We start from the raw sequence: 15,792 nt of genomic DNA, 5'->3' as shown, positions 1-15,792 counted from the left end.
GTAAATATTATTTTCCTAAAATTATTAATAATATAATGTAATATAATAATAATAATAATAATAACAATAATAATAATAATAATTCGTTTTACTATTATAATTATAATAAGTATTAATGTTATTAGTAGTAGTAGTAAATAGTTATGAAATAATAACTGGTAAACATTGGTAAATATTATTATTATTGTTGTTGTTGTTTAAAAATAATACAACACAATATAATATAATATTATATAATGTTATTGGTCATAATAATAATAATAATAATAATAATAATTGTTGTTGTTGTTGTTGTTGTTGTTGTTAAATAATATAACACAAATTTAGTTTATATATATAATTACAAATTTAGTTCTAACATGTAAGTGAGTATAAGCTGAACTGATCTCCAACAGGTAGAAAAAGACATAAGAAACATTCCTTTCAACATTTTAAGAAATATTTGTGTATGAAGTTTGTTATGTACAATTCTAGAGTGAAAACAAAAGGAGCACCATGCCAAAGTTTGGGCACCCCAGGAGATTTGATCTCTCAGATTACTTTTACCAAGGTCTCAGACCTTAACTAGCTTGTTACGGTGAGCCATAATCACTGTTAGGAGAGGCCAGGTGATGCAAATGTAATATGGTGTCTGAAATGTAATAAATGCTGCCTACTCAGGTATTCGAAGGCACAGAGCCTTGTCTAATGTTTGTATAAACTACTGTCTGCTAAGGTACCGTCATCTTGCCAATTTGTGAAGCCTTCGCTGCCTTACGTATCCTATGATCCTCTGGGTGAGCACCAAAGCGTCTCAAGAGATGAAATCAGCAGTGTAATATTGGCTGAATATTTCCTGCCATCCTAACATGTCTTGAACGCAGTTCGGTTGTAGGTCCCTTCATCAATGCTGCCTTCTAAGGAACTGGCTTATGAGGCCTCATAAGCAGCAAGGCACTGAAGCAGCTGACTTCTGTTTCAGCCACAGCCTCTAACTTCTCAAATCTTCTCAAAAGTCCCAACCATCAGCTGCTGTGGGCTCCTACAAGCAGTTGCCTAGTACAATTTTTAGTGATTAAAGGCCACAAGGCAGGAGAGGGCTTTAAGAAGATATCAAGTCTAGGTAGAAAGTGTTTTTAGGTGTTTTCTCAGCTCATAATGAAATTAAGCTGGAAGACCAAGAAAATGTTCAGAGAGAACTGTGTGTGATTTACAGAAAGGCAAATCTAACCCATTTCTTCTGGAGGATTAGAGCTGTGGTGCACTGTTTTACTGTGCAGTGATACCTGCACAGATATGACCTTCATGCAAAGGTCACATTTTTTATAATCAAAGTTTTTAACCATATAAACAATAAGCCTGAGGTATTTTGGAAACTTGTCCTGTGGACTGCATGTGGATGCATTTTTCTCTATAGATCTCCAGGGCTGGATCTGTGGAGTAGATCCTCGCTCTCATCTCTGTCTGTGTGGGCTTCTTCCTCCAGGTACTCCGGTTTCCTCCCACGGATGTGTGTCCGGTAGACTCCAAAACCAGGGTGACCCTGACCAGTAGGTAGCGAATAACAAGATTTATGAATTATTAAATAACAGAAATATATTAAAGAAACATAAAAATAATTAAATAAAAAAAGATTCATTTTAAATATTAACGACTCTGTAAACAAAACCTAGACTTAATAGTTTTATATTTAGCTAATACCCAAATATAAAACACGTGCAGTGAAAATATGACATTAAACCAATATCATCATAAGGGGGAAAAAAATATTTGTCAAAGAGTCGACTCTTGGTTTTGTACTGATTCCTGATTCCCGTGAATCGCGATGTGAGAGTCGGCTCTTTCGAGCGGATCAGCACCAGTGTGTTTACACTGTCAGCTGTCAGCTACAGCCGAGCGTTTCGATATTTATATTTCGTCTGATAAGGTTGGCCCTAATTTTGTACATCATTCTTATCGTGATAATAAATTCTGCTAATAATGATATATTTCCAATCCGAGCAGTAAAACATTAAATAAAGAGCAGAAAAGTGAATTATTGTCGCTATAACGGCGAGGCTAAGGGGGCTGCAGAGCTCGTGCTAGCTATTTAAACGCTAGCTAGCTCGAGTGCTAGTTCGCTAGCTAGCGAAGCAAGCCGTGATAATATGATATTTGCAAGCTGATATTTTATTATATTGGGTTAATTAGGGGGGCATTTATTGTTACTACACTATAACTGCTCCAGGGACAGCCGGGTTTGCTGTTTTACTCGTTAGTTAAATAACTGTGCGGCCGATGGTTGTAGCATGTTTACAGCACGCTGCATTGAGCCCGATAAGAAATGTCCTCTGCTGCCTGTTAGCTATCTGTCTAACGATGCACAGACCGTGTTTGCATAACATTGCATGGTACCAAAAGAGTAATGTAACCTAGCTAGTGACATCAGTTGCATTTAAGCTACAAATACATGCATTTTCCTCTTAAAACTCATTGGAAAAAAAGACCCACAGTTTGCTCAAGTCAGATCAAGTGGGTTTTATTGTCATTTCAGCTACATACAGAGTACACAGTGAAACGAGGACCATGGTGCAACATAGACAGTGCATACAAGACACAACATAGACAGTGCATACAAGACACAACATAGACAGTGCATACAAGACACAACATAGACAGTGCATACAAGACACAACATAGACAGTGCATACAAGACACAACATAGACAGTGCATACAAGACACAACATAGACACAGTGCATACAAGACACAACATAGACAGTGCATACAAGACACAACATAGACAGTGCATACAAGACACAACATAGACAGTGCATACAAGACACAACATAGACAGTGCATACAAGACACAACATAGACAGTGCATACAAGACACAACATAGACAGTGCATACAAGACACAACATAGACAGTGCATACAAGACACAACATAGACAGTGCATACAAGACACAACATAGACAGTGCATACAAGACACAACATAGACAGTGCATACAAGACACAACATAGACACAGTGCATACAAGACACAACATAGACAGTGCATACAAGACACAACATAGACAGTGCATACAAGACACAACATAGACAGTGCATACAAGACACAACATAGACAGTGCATACAAGACACAACATAGACAGTGCATACAAGACACAACATAGACAGTGCATACAAGACACAACATAGACAGTACATACAAGACACAACATAGACAGTGCATACAAGACACAACATAGACACAGTGCATACAAGACACAACATAGACAGTGCATACAAGACACAACATAGACAGTGAATACAAGACACAACATAGACAGTGCATACAAGACACAACATAGACAGTGCATACAAAACACAACATAGACAGTGCATACAAGACACAACATAGACAGTGCATACAAGACACAACATAGACAGTGCATACAAGACACAACATAGACAGTGCATACAAGACACAACATAGACACAGTGCATACAAGACACAACATAGACAGTGCATACAAGACACAACATAGACAGTACATACAAGACACAACATAGACAGTGCATACAAGACACAACATAGACAGTGCATACAAGACACAAGTGCAACACAATACAAGTGCAGACAGACAACACAACACAGGACAGACCAGAGAATAATAAATAATTGGGGGTAGTGTGCAAATTGTGCAATGTGTATTAAATATTGAGTCCAGTGAGGTAGTAAAGTTATTAGTGCAAATACTTGTGCAAAAAATGCTTCCCATGTTATCTGGGGTAAATGGTTAGAGAGAGAGAGAGAGAGAGGGAGAGTGTACGTGTACCAGAAAGACATCAGTTCAGAAGTTGAGTTGTGTTGAGGAGTCTGATGGCTTGGGGGAAGAAGCTGTTGCAGAGTCTGGTCGTGTTGGACCGGATGCTGCGGTACCTTCTTCCTGATGGCAGGAGGGAGAACAGTCTGTGTGAAGGGTGGGTGGTGGAGTCATCCACAATGCTGGTTGCTTTGCGGATGCAGCGGGTGGTGTAAATGTCCATGTTGGAGGGGAGAGAGACTCCGATGATCTTTTCAGTATGTCAGCTTGTTACAGTCATAATCAGGTCAGGTTTGGAGACACGTTTGAGCTCTCCACAGTGACCACAGAAGCTGTGGCTTCCCAGCTTTGTCTCTGTCCTGCATAACCACAAATTATTGCATCTCTTTTATTGTTTCTCCTTCATCATGAGAAGGTTTTGAGACCGAATGCAATCAGATCCTTACAGCAATGTTCCAACACCCAGAACAGTGAGAGGCTGTTAATGCAGCAAAGAGCGACGGACTCTGTTATTACCCTTATTTTTATATTACATTTTGGATGAGCGGGTGTCTATAAACCACAGACAGTATGACTGTTCCAGCATGACTGTTTCTTGGTCAGGCAATCAAATCCTTACAGCAATGTTCAGTGTGAACCTTTTTTTGAAAGCATTTGTAGAAAGGTAGAGGCTTTTAACGCAGCAGTGGGTGGGACACACTTAATATCAGTGCACTGAATGGTTTCTGGATCGTCACAAAGGGTTTTGACACCGAATGCAATCAAATCCTTGCAGCAATGTTCCAACATCCAGCGTAAGGTCTTACCAGAAGTGTAGAGCCTGTTTTTACATCAAATGAGGGGGTAAACCTATAAATAAATCTATCAGAGCCCTTTATTTTAGAAGAAACTTTGGGTGAGCAGGTGTCTGAAAAATGACCACAGACAGTGTGACTTCCCAGCTTTGTCTCTGTCCCAGTCCCACATGACCACAGATTATTGTCTAGTTGCATTGCATTACTGTTTCTGTGTAGTGCAGTCAGTAATGCAATCAAATCCTCACAGCAATCTTCCCACATTCAGTGTAAAGCCTTTCCAGAAGAGTAGAGTCTGTTATTGTAACAAAGCAGGGCGGGACTCTCTAATGATTTTGAAGGAAGGCTGTATAAGCAGGTGTCTAAAAATTGTATGACTTGCAGGACTGAATTCTTGGACAGGGATCTAGGGTCTAGCTATGGACTATATTTTTCTTTATTAAAAATGCTGTACAGTCCAGACCTAATCCCTGTCTGGGAAACCAGCCTGTGCTTTGGTGTAATGTTACTTCATTCAAGTCATTAAGTAGTTCTTCTAAGATCGTAGGTGAGCAACAGCAGAGATATGCAGCAGAGGACTGGCAAACTAATGCTCAATTGGTTTCTGCTGATGTTGGTCTTTACATGGTGTTTTGCAGCTTTGTCATTGTCCTGCATGACCAAAGATTTTTTCTGAGCTCTGGACTGAGTGGTTCAGCGATCTAATGCACTACCACTTTGGCCCGGGGGTCCCGAGTTCAAATCCCGAGCCATGCTACTTTGCCATTAGAGTCCACAGAGAGAGCACAATTGCTGTAGATGGGGCCCTCTTCTCTCACCACTCTTAAGCAATGTTGGCCAGCACAGGCGCCTGTTGGCTAACACGGTGGAGTTGGAGACGTGGCGCTTTCCTCCAAGCATGTCAACCCCCTGGCAATGGGGTATACGGCTGCAGTTAGAAAAGAGGCAGTGGCTGACCCTGCATGTATCGGAGGAGTCGTGTTAAATCCTTACTCTCCAGGTGTCCGAAGCATTGCTAGTGCTAGGGGGAGCTACGAATGGGTGGGGTAATTAGAGGTACCAGATTGGAAGAACAAGGGAAAAAATCAACAAATAAATTACCAATAAATTATTGTCTGGTTACAGAGTGATTTCATCACTGTTTCTTGATCATGCAATCAATAATGCAATCAAATCCTCACAGCAATCTGGCGTAAAGCCTTTCTAGAGGAGGAGACACTGTTCCTGCAAAAATGCAGGGGTAAATAAACTCCTTTACCACATTTAATTCAACTATGTAAGTAGTTTTCATGGTCTTAGGTGAGCAACAGCAGACACATGCAGCAGAGGTCTATAAAATAATGATACATTGATTTCTGCTGATTTTAATCTTTGAATAGTGTTTCAAAGCTGCTGTTTTCTTTAAAGCTTTTGCAAATTTGCAGCACTTCCTTTTGTGAATTTTTTCGAACTCTTTGACATGCATCGCTTACCCTGTGCATACAGAGATTCACACATACACACACACACACCAATTAGACACATTGTCCCCAGTGTTTAAAGCAGACGCTATCCATAGCACCACTTCTGAGTATTGTGTCCCGTAGGACAGACCGCTGTATCTCCTCCCTGTTTCTGGTCATCCTCGAGAGGCAATGCTATTAGAGGGTGTTTTTTTGCGTGGCGTGTGTTAACGGCTATGCTCGCACATTTGACACATCCGTGGTGAGCTGGAGCGAGCTAACTCTGTTCTGTTGATGATATCTGTGTGTTTCTTACATTCTCAGGACTGAAAACACAGACTGACACTGAAGAGCTTACCGTAGCCCCCTTCAGGACGGACCCTCTGGTTTTTGACCCTTTGCAGGTGTGTTAATGTTTCCATCCTTTGTTTTCTCTTCATGAAGGCATCTCCAATGTGATCGTTTGCTCATAGATGAGTACACATGAAAATACAGTGTACATTTAACTACAGTTTATTACAGTGCAATGCCATTTATAGTTGCAATTAATAATGAAATTAAAGGGTTTTTAATGAGGGGTGGGTAATTTTGGGTGAACAAAGCAAACATTTCTAGGTGCATGGAATAGCTGTAATTTTCCACAGTGTTTCTTTGCTCTAAGTATTCTGGGTGTGTTTGGTGTTTAACTGTAGTGTTAAGGGGCTTTGAGCAGTGGCAGGTCTCAGGGAGATGCTGGTGTGTATGGGGGCCCTGCTGCTCTGCAGAGACCACAGAGAATATAGAGCAGAGCAACACATATCTAATTGCTCTGCACTGCCACTTACCAACATAAACACATGCAAATTAAATGTAAAGATGTGAATGATTAGGTCTATGTGAGGTGAGAATTTTAGTCAGAAACATGTATTCCACCATGAGCAGTGAGTTTTTATACTGCTTCTCTGTGTCTTTTTCTCTCAGTGGGAAAGCGGATCAACTCTTGTAACATGAGCTCGGTGGCTGTGTTGACTCAGGAGAGTTTTGCTGAGCACCGTAGTGGGCTGAAGGACATGGAGATCACAGGTACAGTAATGATGTATTTGATATAGCTTTGCAGTGTGAGTTTCCCTCACTCAGATTAATATGAAGAGTTAGACCTTTCTCAGACTCTCAGTCTTTTTTTGTCGATGCTTTTTCAATTTTTTCTTTAGTTAATTTGTCTTCGGCTTCTGTCAGGTGGTGTTCCTGAGGATGAAGCATACATTCCAACCTACCTGGAGGCTTTTCCTCCTTTGCCAGACAAAGGTGCTCCAGGGGATAGATCAGGAGAGCCAGCAGGTGCTTGGAGCAAAATTCGACCCATAAAAGCCTCTGTTATCACCCAGGTATTTTCATTACAAACTATATACATGCCCACTTATGTCAATTTATACTTAATGTCTTGTGTTTATATTGTGAGCACGGTTGTTACTTATTAAGCAAATCTGGATCAACAAGAAATTCAATGAAATTAGTGGTTGTATTGCTGTAAAGCTTCGGTTAAATATTACATCATTCCATCTGGTTAAACTGATCACTGGTGGAAACATTTGTGCCCCATTTTGGTTCTGTTTTTTTTCCCTTTGTCTATCTATAACACTGCAGGTGTTTCATGTTCCATTGGAAGAGCGACGGTATAAGGACAACAGTCAGTTTGGAGAAGGTGAGGAAGCTAAGGTGTGCCTAGACATCATGCAGAAGACTGGAGCTCACATTGAACTCTCTCTGGCTAAAGACCAAGGCCTTTCCATCATGGTGACAGGAAAACTAGATTCAGTCATGAAAGCACGCAAGGAGATTGTAGCTCGGCTCCAGACTCAGGTGAGGATGAGTTGCCATTCTATATTACGAGAGTGTATATTTATAGTGAACTCTATATACAGGGTGTCATTTAGGTGACTTAATGGTTGCATGTCTGCTTGTAGGCCTCAGCCACAGTCATCATTCCAAAGGAACACCATCGCTTTGTGATTGGAAAGAATGGGGAGAAGTTACAAGAGTTGGAACTGAAAACAGCCACCAAGATTGCTATTCCCCGTCCTGACGACCCCAGCGCCAACATACGGATTACAGGCACAAAAGAAGGCATTGAGAAAGCCCGACATGAGATCCTTCTTATCTCTGCAGAGCAGGTCAATGTTAAACACATCCTTAAAATAGATGCAGACTGAAACTTAGTTTTACTGAGAGATAGTTAGGTCAGGAGAAGCCTTAAAAATCTATTTTCTTTTCATCTTCACAGTTTTGTGCTCATTTAGTAAACTATTCTGCCTTTATACTCTTTGGTTTAGGATAAGCGTGCAGTGGAGCGTCTGTCTCTGGAGAAAGCCTTTCACCCATTCATTGCTGGTGCATACAACCGGCTGGTCCAGGAGCTGAGCCAAGAAACGGGCGCTCGTATCAGCATCCCACCCCCCAGCCTGTCGAAGGATGAGATTGTCATCACTGGGGAGAAGGAGGCAGTCGCCATGGCGATTGCCCGCATCCGTGCCATCTATGAAGAGAAGGTGAGTGTTGAGCAGAATCATGCATTATACATTATCAAATCAAAATATTTACTAGTACACACTCCTGGCTCTTTGTGGCATATCTGTCTTCTAGAAACGAAAAACAACCACCATCTCAGTAGAAGTGAAGAAGTCACAGCATAAGTACATAGTGGGGCCGAAGGGCAACACACTACAGGAGATCATGGAGAGCACTGGAGTGTCCGTGGAGATGCCACCGCTGGATTCTAGCTCTGAGACCATCATCCTCAGAGGGGAGCCAGACAAACTGGGCCCCGCCCTAACCCAAGTGTATGCCAAGGTCAGGAAGATTAGTGATGGTGTGAGGTTGCTGTTTTTCAGATATAATTGAAAAGATATAAAAGCATAGTTGAATATCTGAATGTCTGTTGTACCAAGGCAGGCTTTGTTTTGTGTCCTTTTTGTGGAAGGTACTATTTGGTAATCAGCTGCATAAATGCACTGGGTTTAAAGGTATGTGTATGTTTTGCAGGCTAAGAGTGTGATGGTGGTGGAGGTTACTGCACCAGCCTGGCTTCATCGGTTCATTATAGGCAAAAAAGGACAAAACATTAGCCGCATCACACAGCAGCTCCCCAAGGTAGGACAATCCAACACACCATTTTTACTTCATCATTTGTCAAGTCACAATAGCATGGCCAGCAATACAATGACTTTCTCATGTAATTTGAATTATGTATGTATTTTGTAGGTTAAACATGTGATTGTTAGAATACATTATATTTTTTTAATAAAAATTAAATAAAAATAAAATTAAATAAAAATTAAATAAATAATTTTTGTATATACACAGTAAGAAGAGGTGATCTCTCACTTCTTGACTGTTACATCTGGACAGGTACACATAGAATTTACAGATGGAGAAGAGCGAATCAGTCTGGAAGGCCCTACTGAGGAAGTAGAACAAGCTCAGGCCCAGATACAGGAAATTATAAAAGACCTGGTAAGTTTTTATTACATGTTTTATTACTATGCTATATATTGTTTATAGCATGTCAATTTTTTTTTTGCATGTCAATGCAAGTCATTTTGGAGCATTTCTATTGGTCCATATATCATGATTTAAATTCAGATTTAAAGGACAGATTCACTTTACGTGAAACGTGAAAATTTAGATATGTGATGATCTCTTGCGTCTCATTTTGCTTCATTTTGTTCAGGTGGCAAGGATGGACTACACAGAGATTAACATTGACCAGCGTTTTCACAGGCACCTCATTGGCAAGAACGGAGCTAACAGTGAGTAACTTCTTAAAAAGGAATGCAGAATCTGATTAAATGTACTTGTAATTTTGTTTTTTTAGTAATATAACATATATTTCTTTTGGAAAAGCCAAAGCAAGTGAATGCAGTTGCATTGTGTACTGCATTTTACAGTAAACCGGATCAAGGAGCAGTACAAAGTGTCGGTCCGGATCCCTCAGGACTCAGACAGGTGTGGGCTGGTTCGTATTGAGGGTGACCCTCAGGGAGTGCAGCTGGCACGCAGGGAACTGGTGGACATGACTCAGCGCATGGTGAGTTAGCCGGGTAGTATAGTGGACAAGCCTCAGACTCCAGTCCTGGAGGGTTATGTCAATGCACAAGAATTGAGCTGAACAGCACAACAGCTGAGTTGATTCAGGTGTGTTCAATCCAAGAAAAGAACAAACTGCACAGTGCTGTAGCTCTAAAGGACTACCATTGCCATTCTGGCTTGGATACAGTTTTTTGACTTTGTTGTTAGTGTTCTATGATCTTTTATTATCCCTCAGGAAAATGAGCGCACCAAAGACCTGATCATAGAGCAGAAGTTTCATCGGACCATCATCGGCCAAAAGGGCGAAAAGATCAAAGAAGTGCGAGACAAGTTTCCAGAGGTACAAAACTGTGATCACTGTTGTGTCTGTCGGTCTCTATTTCCCTTTGTAGCTCTAGAACCTGCAGACTTGACTTCCTAGAAGCAAAAATGCACAATGATTCTTGTAAAATCTACATGCATGAGTATTACAACAAGCAAACTTTCTCCCTGAGAAAGACAGTGTTATGATGCTTTGGTAAAATAATCTCCACAAATGAGATTATGAGAAATCTGATTACGTTTACCAATTTATATTGTCTTTATTTTTTTTATATTGTCTATTTGTGTAGGTCATTATCAATTTTCCAGACCAGTCTCAGAAGAGTGATATTGTACAGCTTCGTGGGCCCAAGAATGAGGTGGAGAAGTGTGCAAAGTTTCTACAGAAACTTCTGGTTGAGCTGGTAAGATTAATTTGGTCTTGTGGATTAGTGTAAACATCTTTTACTCTTTGCATGACCTTTATTCTGCTTCCAACAAGTGATTCCTCAACAAGTGAGTCATTAGTGTTTTACTTTTTTCTTAGGTTGAGAGCAGCTACTCAATATCTGTGCCCATATTTAAGCAGTTCCACAAAAATATTATTGGCAAAGGAGGTGCCAACATCAAAAAGGTATGTAAAAGTACAAAAACAGTTTACAGTTTCTTGTAAAGCTCTTTGAACCACATTTCATGTATGAAATATTCTAGTTTAAATGTTGATGACGTGCAGTTGTGCTGTCATTGTTGTCTTTTAGAACTGGATATTCCTTTTTTCAAATCTTCTTGTGGTGAACTATCATAAATTATCTTGATAACAAGATCTCATGTTTTCTAATGTCTTGTAGATCCGTGAAGAGACCAACACAAAGATTGATCTCCCCACTGAGAACAGTGATTCCGAGATGATTGTGATCACTGGCAAAAAGTGCAACTGTGAGGCAGCGAGGGACCGGATCCTTACCATCCAGAGAGACCTGGTGAGTAAGAGAGAGAGGGGAAAGGACAAAGGGGAGTGAGGTGGATTAAAGGAAGGTTTTTATATACCAAAGCTTAACATCAGCTTAAAATATAAGCCCATATGCAGTTTATCTCTGTGTCTGTCTGTTCCTGTGTCTCTTTGACTTCCTCCAGGCAAACCTAAAGGAAACAGAGGTGACTATCCCAGCTAAGCTGCACAATTCACTGATTGGGTCAAAGGGCTGTCTTGTGCGTTCTGTGATGGAGGAGTGTGGAGGTGTACACATTCACTTCCCTGCTGAAGGCTCAGGGGTGGACAAGGTCACTATTCGAGGGCCTGCAGGAGAAGTGGAGAGAGCTAGGAGACAGCTACTGCAGCTCGCAGAGGAGAAGGTAAGCACAGAGAAGAAGGGAGAAAGTGTGAGCCTTTTTTAAACCCGCCAGACAAGTAACCAAATGTGACCTATATTTCTGTCTGGCCTTTGTTCTCCAGCAAGTCAACAATTTCTCAATAGAGCTTCACGCCAAACCTGAGTACCACAAGTTCCTGATTGGCCGAGGAGGGGCAAACATTCGGCGTGTACGTGATAGGACAGGGGCTCGCATCATCTTCCCCTCACCTGACGAACCAGAGCAGGAACGCATCACCATTGTGGGTCGAGAGGAAGCGGTGCGGCTCGCCCAGAAAGAGCTGGAGACTCTCATCAAAAACCTGGTATTGCAGCGTAGCTGTCGCCACAGTAAACTGAGCCGACATTGAATGAATGAAGAATTTTACAGACACACCCTCTTTCCTCTGTCTCTCTGTTCCTATAGGAGGATGTGATTGAGGATAGTATGATTGTTGACCCACGACACCATCGTCATTTTGTTTGTCGGAGAGGGCAGGTCCTGAGAGAGCTTGCTGAGGAGTATGGTGGCGTTGCTGTTAGTTTCCCTCGTACTGGCACGCACAGCGACTGCATCACTCTCAAAGGAGCAAGAGAGTGTGTGGATGCCGCCAAGAGGCGTATTCAGGAGATCATTCAGGATTTGGTGAGCATCAGGACAAGTGATGGCTCCTGTGAATTAAGAGTAGCAGAAATCTATTGAAGCTGCACAAACACCATAGATTCTGTGAAGGTTTCTGTGTATCTGTTTATTTAGCAAGGGTATAGGATATACCAGTGCCATTGTTGGTGTCTTTTGTGCAGGAGTCTCAGGTGACTGTGGAGGTGGTGGTTCCTCAGCGCTTCCACAGAGCAGTGATGGGGCCCAAAGGCTACAGGATCCAGCAGATCACCCGAGAGCATGAGGTCCAGATCAAATTTCCAGAGAGAGAAGAATCTGCAGGTATGACTATCTACACTTTTCTTGTCACTACTGTCCTTATCATTACTATACTGCCACATATACTTGATTTGGGAAGTCTTTGGGTTGCTATTATCCCTGTATTCTTTTGTGCACAGCTCAGGAAGTTTGTCCTGTGGAGAACGGTAGCACCAGCCCAGAGGGAGCAGATGCTGTGCCTCGCAAGTGTGACATAATCACTGTGACTGGACGGGTGGAGAAGTGTGAACTTGCACGAACAGCCTTGCTTGTATGGCACTGACCAGAGTATTTCATTGTTAGGTTTAAATTTTAGAATCAGCTTTTACATTTTTTACTAGTTTACCACACTGGTCACAGAAGCTATGAGGCCGTCTTCACTCCTTGGTCTTCTCTCGCTTTCACCTACTATCTCTTAGGCTCTGGTTCCTGTGACGGTTGATGTAGAGGTGCCATATGACCTGCACCGGTACATCATTGGACAAAAAGGAAGCGGCATCAGAAAAATGATGGAGGACTATGAGGTAAGTATGTCTGAAACAGACATTTTGTTAGAATAAATTGACCACCAGGTTCTTGACTGACAGAAAACAAGCACCTACTTGGTCATCAAGCTGTAGCCTTCTAGTTGTGCTGTTGATGGTCTAGCCTGCATAAACTATAATGTATACTATAAGCATGGGTAGTTCACAGTCTCACTAACTGGCTAATTTGTATTGCTGAATACTAACATAATTGTAACACTGGCATGTTCTGTGCAGGTGAACATCTGGATTCCTCAGCCAGACCAGCAATCAGATGTGATAAAGGTAACTGGGCAGGAGGCCAGTGTGGAGAGAGCAAGGCAAGCCTTGCTGGACAGAGTCAAAGAGCTGCAGGCAGAGCAAGAGGACCGGGTACGCACACACATCACACTGTATTGTACAGTGTTGGTATACAGACTAACACAGCACACATTATGAAACTAGTGCACAGTGTAACCCCAGAGAGGGTTAATACAGTAAAAAGTATACTACCTTATGTCTATCGAGTATATCAACCTTTTTTTTTGCACATGCAGGCTTTGCGGAGTTATAAGTTGACCCTCTCTGTGGACCCTAAATATCACCCCAAAATTATCGGACGCAAAGGAGCGGTCATCTCCCAGATTCGCAAAGACCATGATGTCAACGTGCAGTTTCCTGACAAGGGCGATGAGCAACAGGTGTGTGTATGTGTGTATACTTTGGGCTGCTAAACCTATTAATTTTTGGAATAAATAATTGACAAATGATAAGATTATTGTATTGGAAATAAGAAATGTCCCTATTAATTTTTTTTTCTATCTGAGCAGGATGTGATAGTAATCTGGGGATATGAGCGGAATGTAGAGGAGGCAAAGGCAGCTATAGAGCAGATGGTGGCAGCACTGCAGGAGATGGTGAGCGATGATGTCCGGCTGGATCACCGGGTCCATGCACGCATTATTGGAGCTCGCGGCAAAGCCATCCGCAAACTCATGGAAGAGTTTAAAGTAAGTACTGTGAGCAAAATTCACAACATTTCTCAGTACGAAGTATAATTCAGAATACCCCAAATAATAACATGATGGACTTGTTATGGCTGGTAATTGCAAATTGATGTTATTTATTTTATTATATTATTTATATATTATGTATTCAAATATTTTAGTGTTATTCTATTGTTCAAGGACTAACACATCCTAAAGTTTTCAAAATAGCTACGTCATGCCGTCTTCATACATGCATTCATGTTCTGATTGTGCATACAGCTTTTTATCAGACGTACAGTTTCCACATAGGAATGCAAAAGTTTGTGAGCTAGTTACACTAAACCAAACACAAGAGAAACTATAGCAACCATCTGGCAACACTAGCAACACTTTAGCAACAACCTAAAATACCATGAAAGCCACCCATCAAAAAAACATTTCACACTAGTGACTACTTAGCAACTGTTTAAAAGTGGTAAGCATTTAAGCTGTGCAACTGTTCTGCATTTTCTTTGTTAAATTAAATGTTAATTGTTTATTGTTATGTATTAAAGCAGTGTGTGGTTTTTTTTTGCAGGTTGATATAAGATTTCCTCAGCCAGGCTCAGAAGACCCAGACAAAGTGACAGTTACTGGTCTACCAGAGAATGTTGATAAAGCCATTGACCATCTTCTCAATCTGGAGGAGGAATATGTGAGTGAGGCACATGGATGCTGAGTGTAGTGTTTTAGAATAAGCACAATATGATTGATGTGTTTATTCATAATGATGTTTTCCACCATTTTCTCCATATCTGTGTCACTCAGATGTTAACTGTGACTGAGACAGAAACATTGGCTGCTTATATGAAGCCTCCATCTCGAGTTGTGGGAATGGGTGGAGGGGATGAGGAGAGCAGAGGTCCAGCGAAAGGCTTTGTCGTGCGAGATGCACCCTGGAATGCTGCAGGCGGCAAGGTAGTATTTAATTCATACTTGCTCTAGTCTTTTTAATTGATGGCTGTAGGGGTTGAGTTTGTATGGATTGTGTGTGTGTGTGTATGTGTGGTTCCAGGCCCCTGACATGAGCAGTGCTGAGGATTTCCCTACATTCGGATCTGGAGTAGCGCCGAAACAGACATCCGCTTGGGGCCCCAAGAAGTTCTGAAAGAGTGAGAGGAGACCTGTCCCTGTATAGGAAAACAGTCTTAACATTTTAGAAATCTCTCATTTCTTTCTCATACTTTGTCCTAAAAATGGAAGTTGATAAGTATTGAGATATCGAGGAATAGTCTCAATAGTCTTCTCCTCTTCCTCTCTTTCCTTTGTCCCTTAAGGAGATGTAGCTTCCTCCAGGAGCAATCTTGTGCTCTTTTTACCCGTCTGTTTAGATGCCTGGTCTGAACTCACTTAAGCAGCACACAGGTGCACCTTCCTTTCTTTTTATTCTGGACTGATTAGTTGGAAATTGTTACAATCTAAAAAGTCAGCAGGAACAGTGATCATCACTGTCCAGTGGTCTGTTTTTCAAGTTAGTTTTAAGGGAGTCCAGTGAAAATGTATTTTCTGCAGTTTTCACATTTTATTGGCTGTTCCCCATTTATATCCTATATCATTTTTGACTACTTTAAGTTACACACATGAATAAAATTGTTGGTACCCCTCGATTAATGAAAGAAAAA

The 15,792-nt window shown here is 41.2% G+C and overlaps 1 protein-coding gene across 1 annotated transcript; it reads left to right on the top strand.

Annotated features, from left to right (window-relative positions):
• Window positions 1-1,823: 1,823 nt before the first annotated feature.
• hdlbpb (high density lipoprotein binding protein b) lies at window positions 1,824-15,792 on the top strand. The gene is made up of 28 exons (XM_072666881.1): window positions 1,824-1,906; window positions 6,331-6,410; window positions 6,967-7,068; window positions 7,222-7,370; window positions 7,630-7,845; window positions 7,950-8,156; window positions 8,316-8,531; window positions 8,626-8,832; window positions 9,025-9,132; window positions 9,391-9,495; window positions 9,713-9,791; window positions 9,930-10,069; window positions 10,307-10,411; window positions 10,683-10,796; window positions 10,919-11,005; window positions 11,220-11,351; window positions 11,506-11,724; window positions 11,825-12,046; window positions 12,148-12,366; window positions 12,525-12,663; window positions 12,780-12,910; window positions 13,059-13,163; window positions 13,401-13,535; window positions 13,700-13,843; window positions 13,973-14,152; window positions 14,709-14,825; window positions 14,939-15,088; window positions 15,186-15,792. The coding sequence occupies exons 3-28, from the start codon at window positions 6,993-6,995 to the stop codon at window positions 15,276-15,278; spliced, it is 3,795 nt and encodes a 1,264-aa protein (XP_072522982.1). The 5' UTR covers window positions 1,824-1,906; window positions 6,331-6,410; window positions 6,967-6,992; the 3' UTR covers window positions 15,279-15,792.

Source organism: Salminus brasiliensis, chromosome 22, assembly GCF_030463535.1.
Source record: "Salminus brasiliensis chromosome 22, fSalBra1.hap2, whole genome shotgun sequence".
NCBI lineage: Eukaryota > Metazoa > Chordata > Actinopteri > Characiformes > Bryconidae > Salminus > Salminus brasiliensis.
Note: the sequence above shows the minus strand (reverse complement) of the source record. Positions and strands in the feature narration are given on the sequence as shown.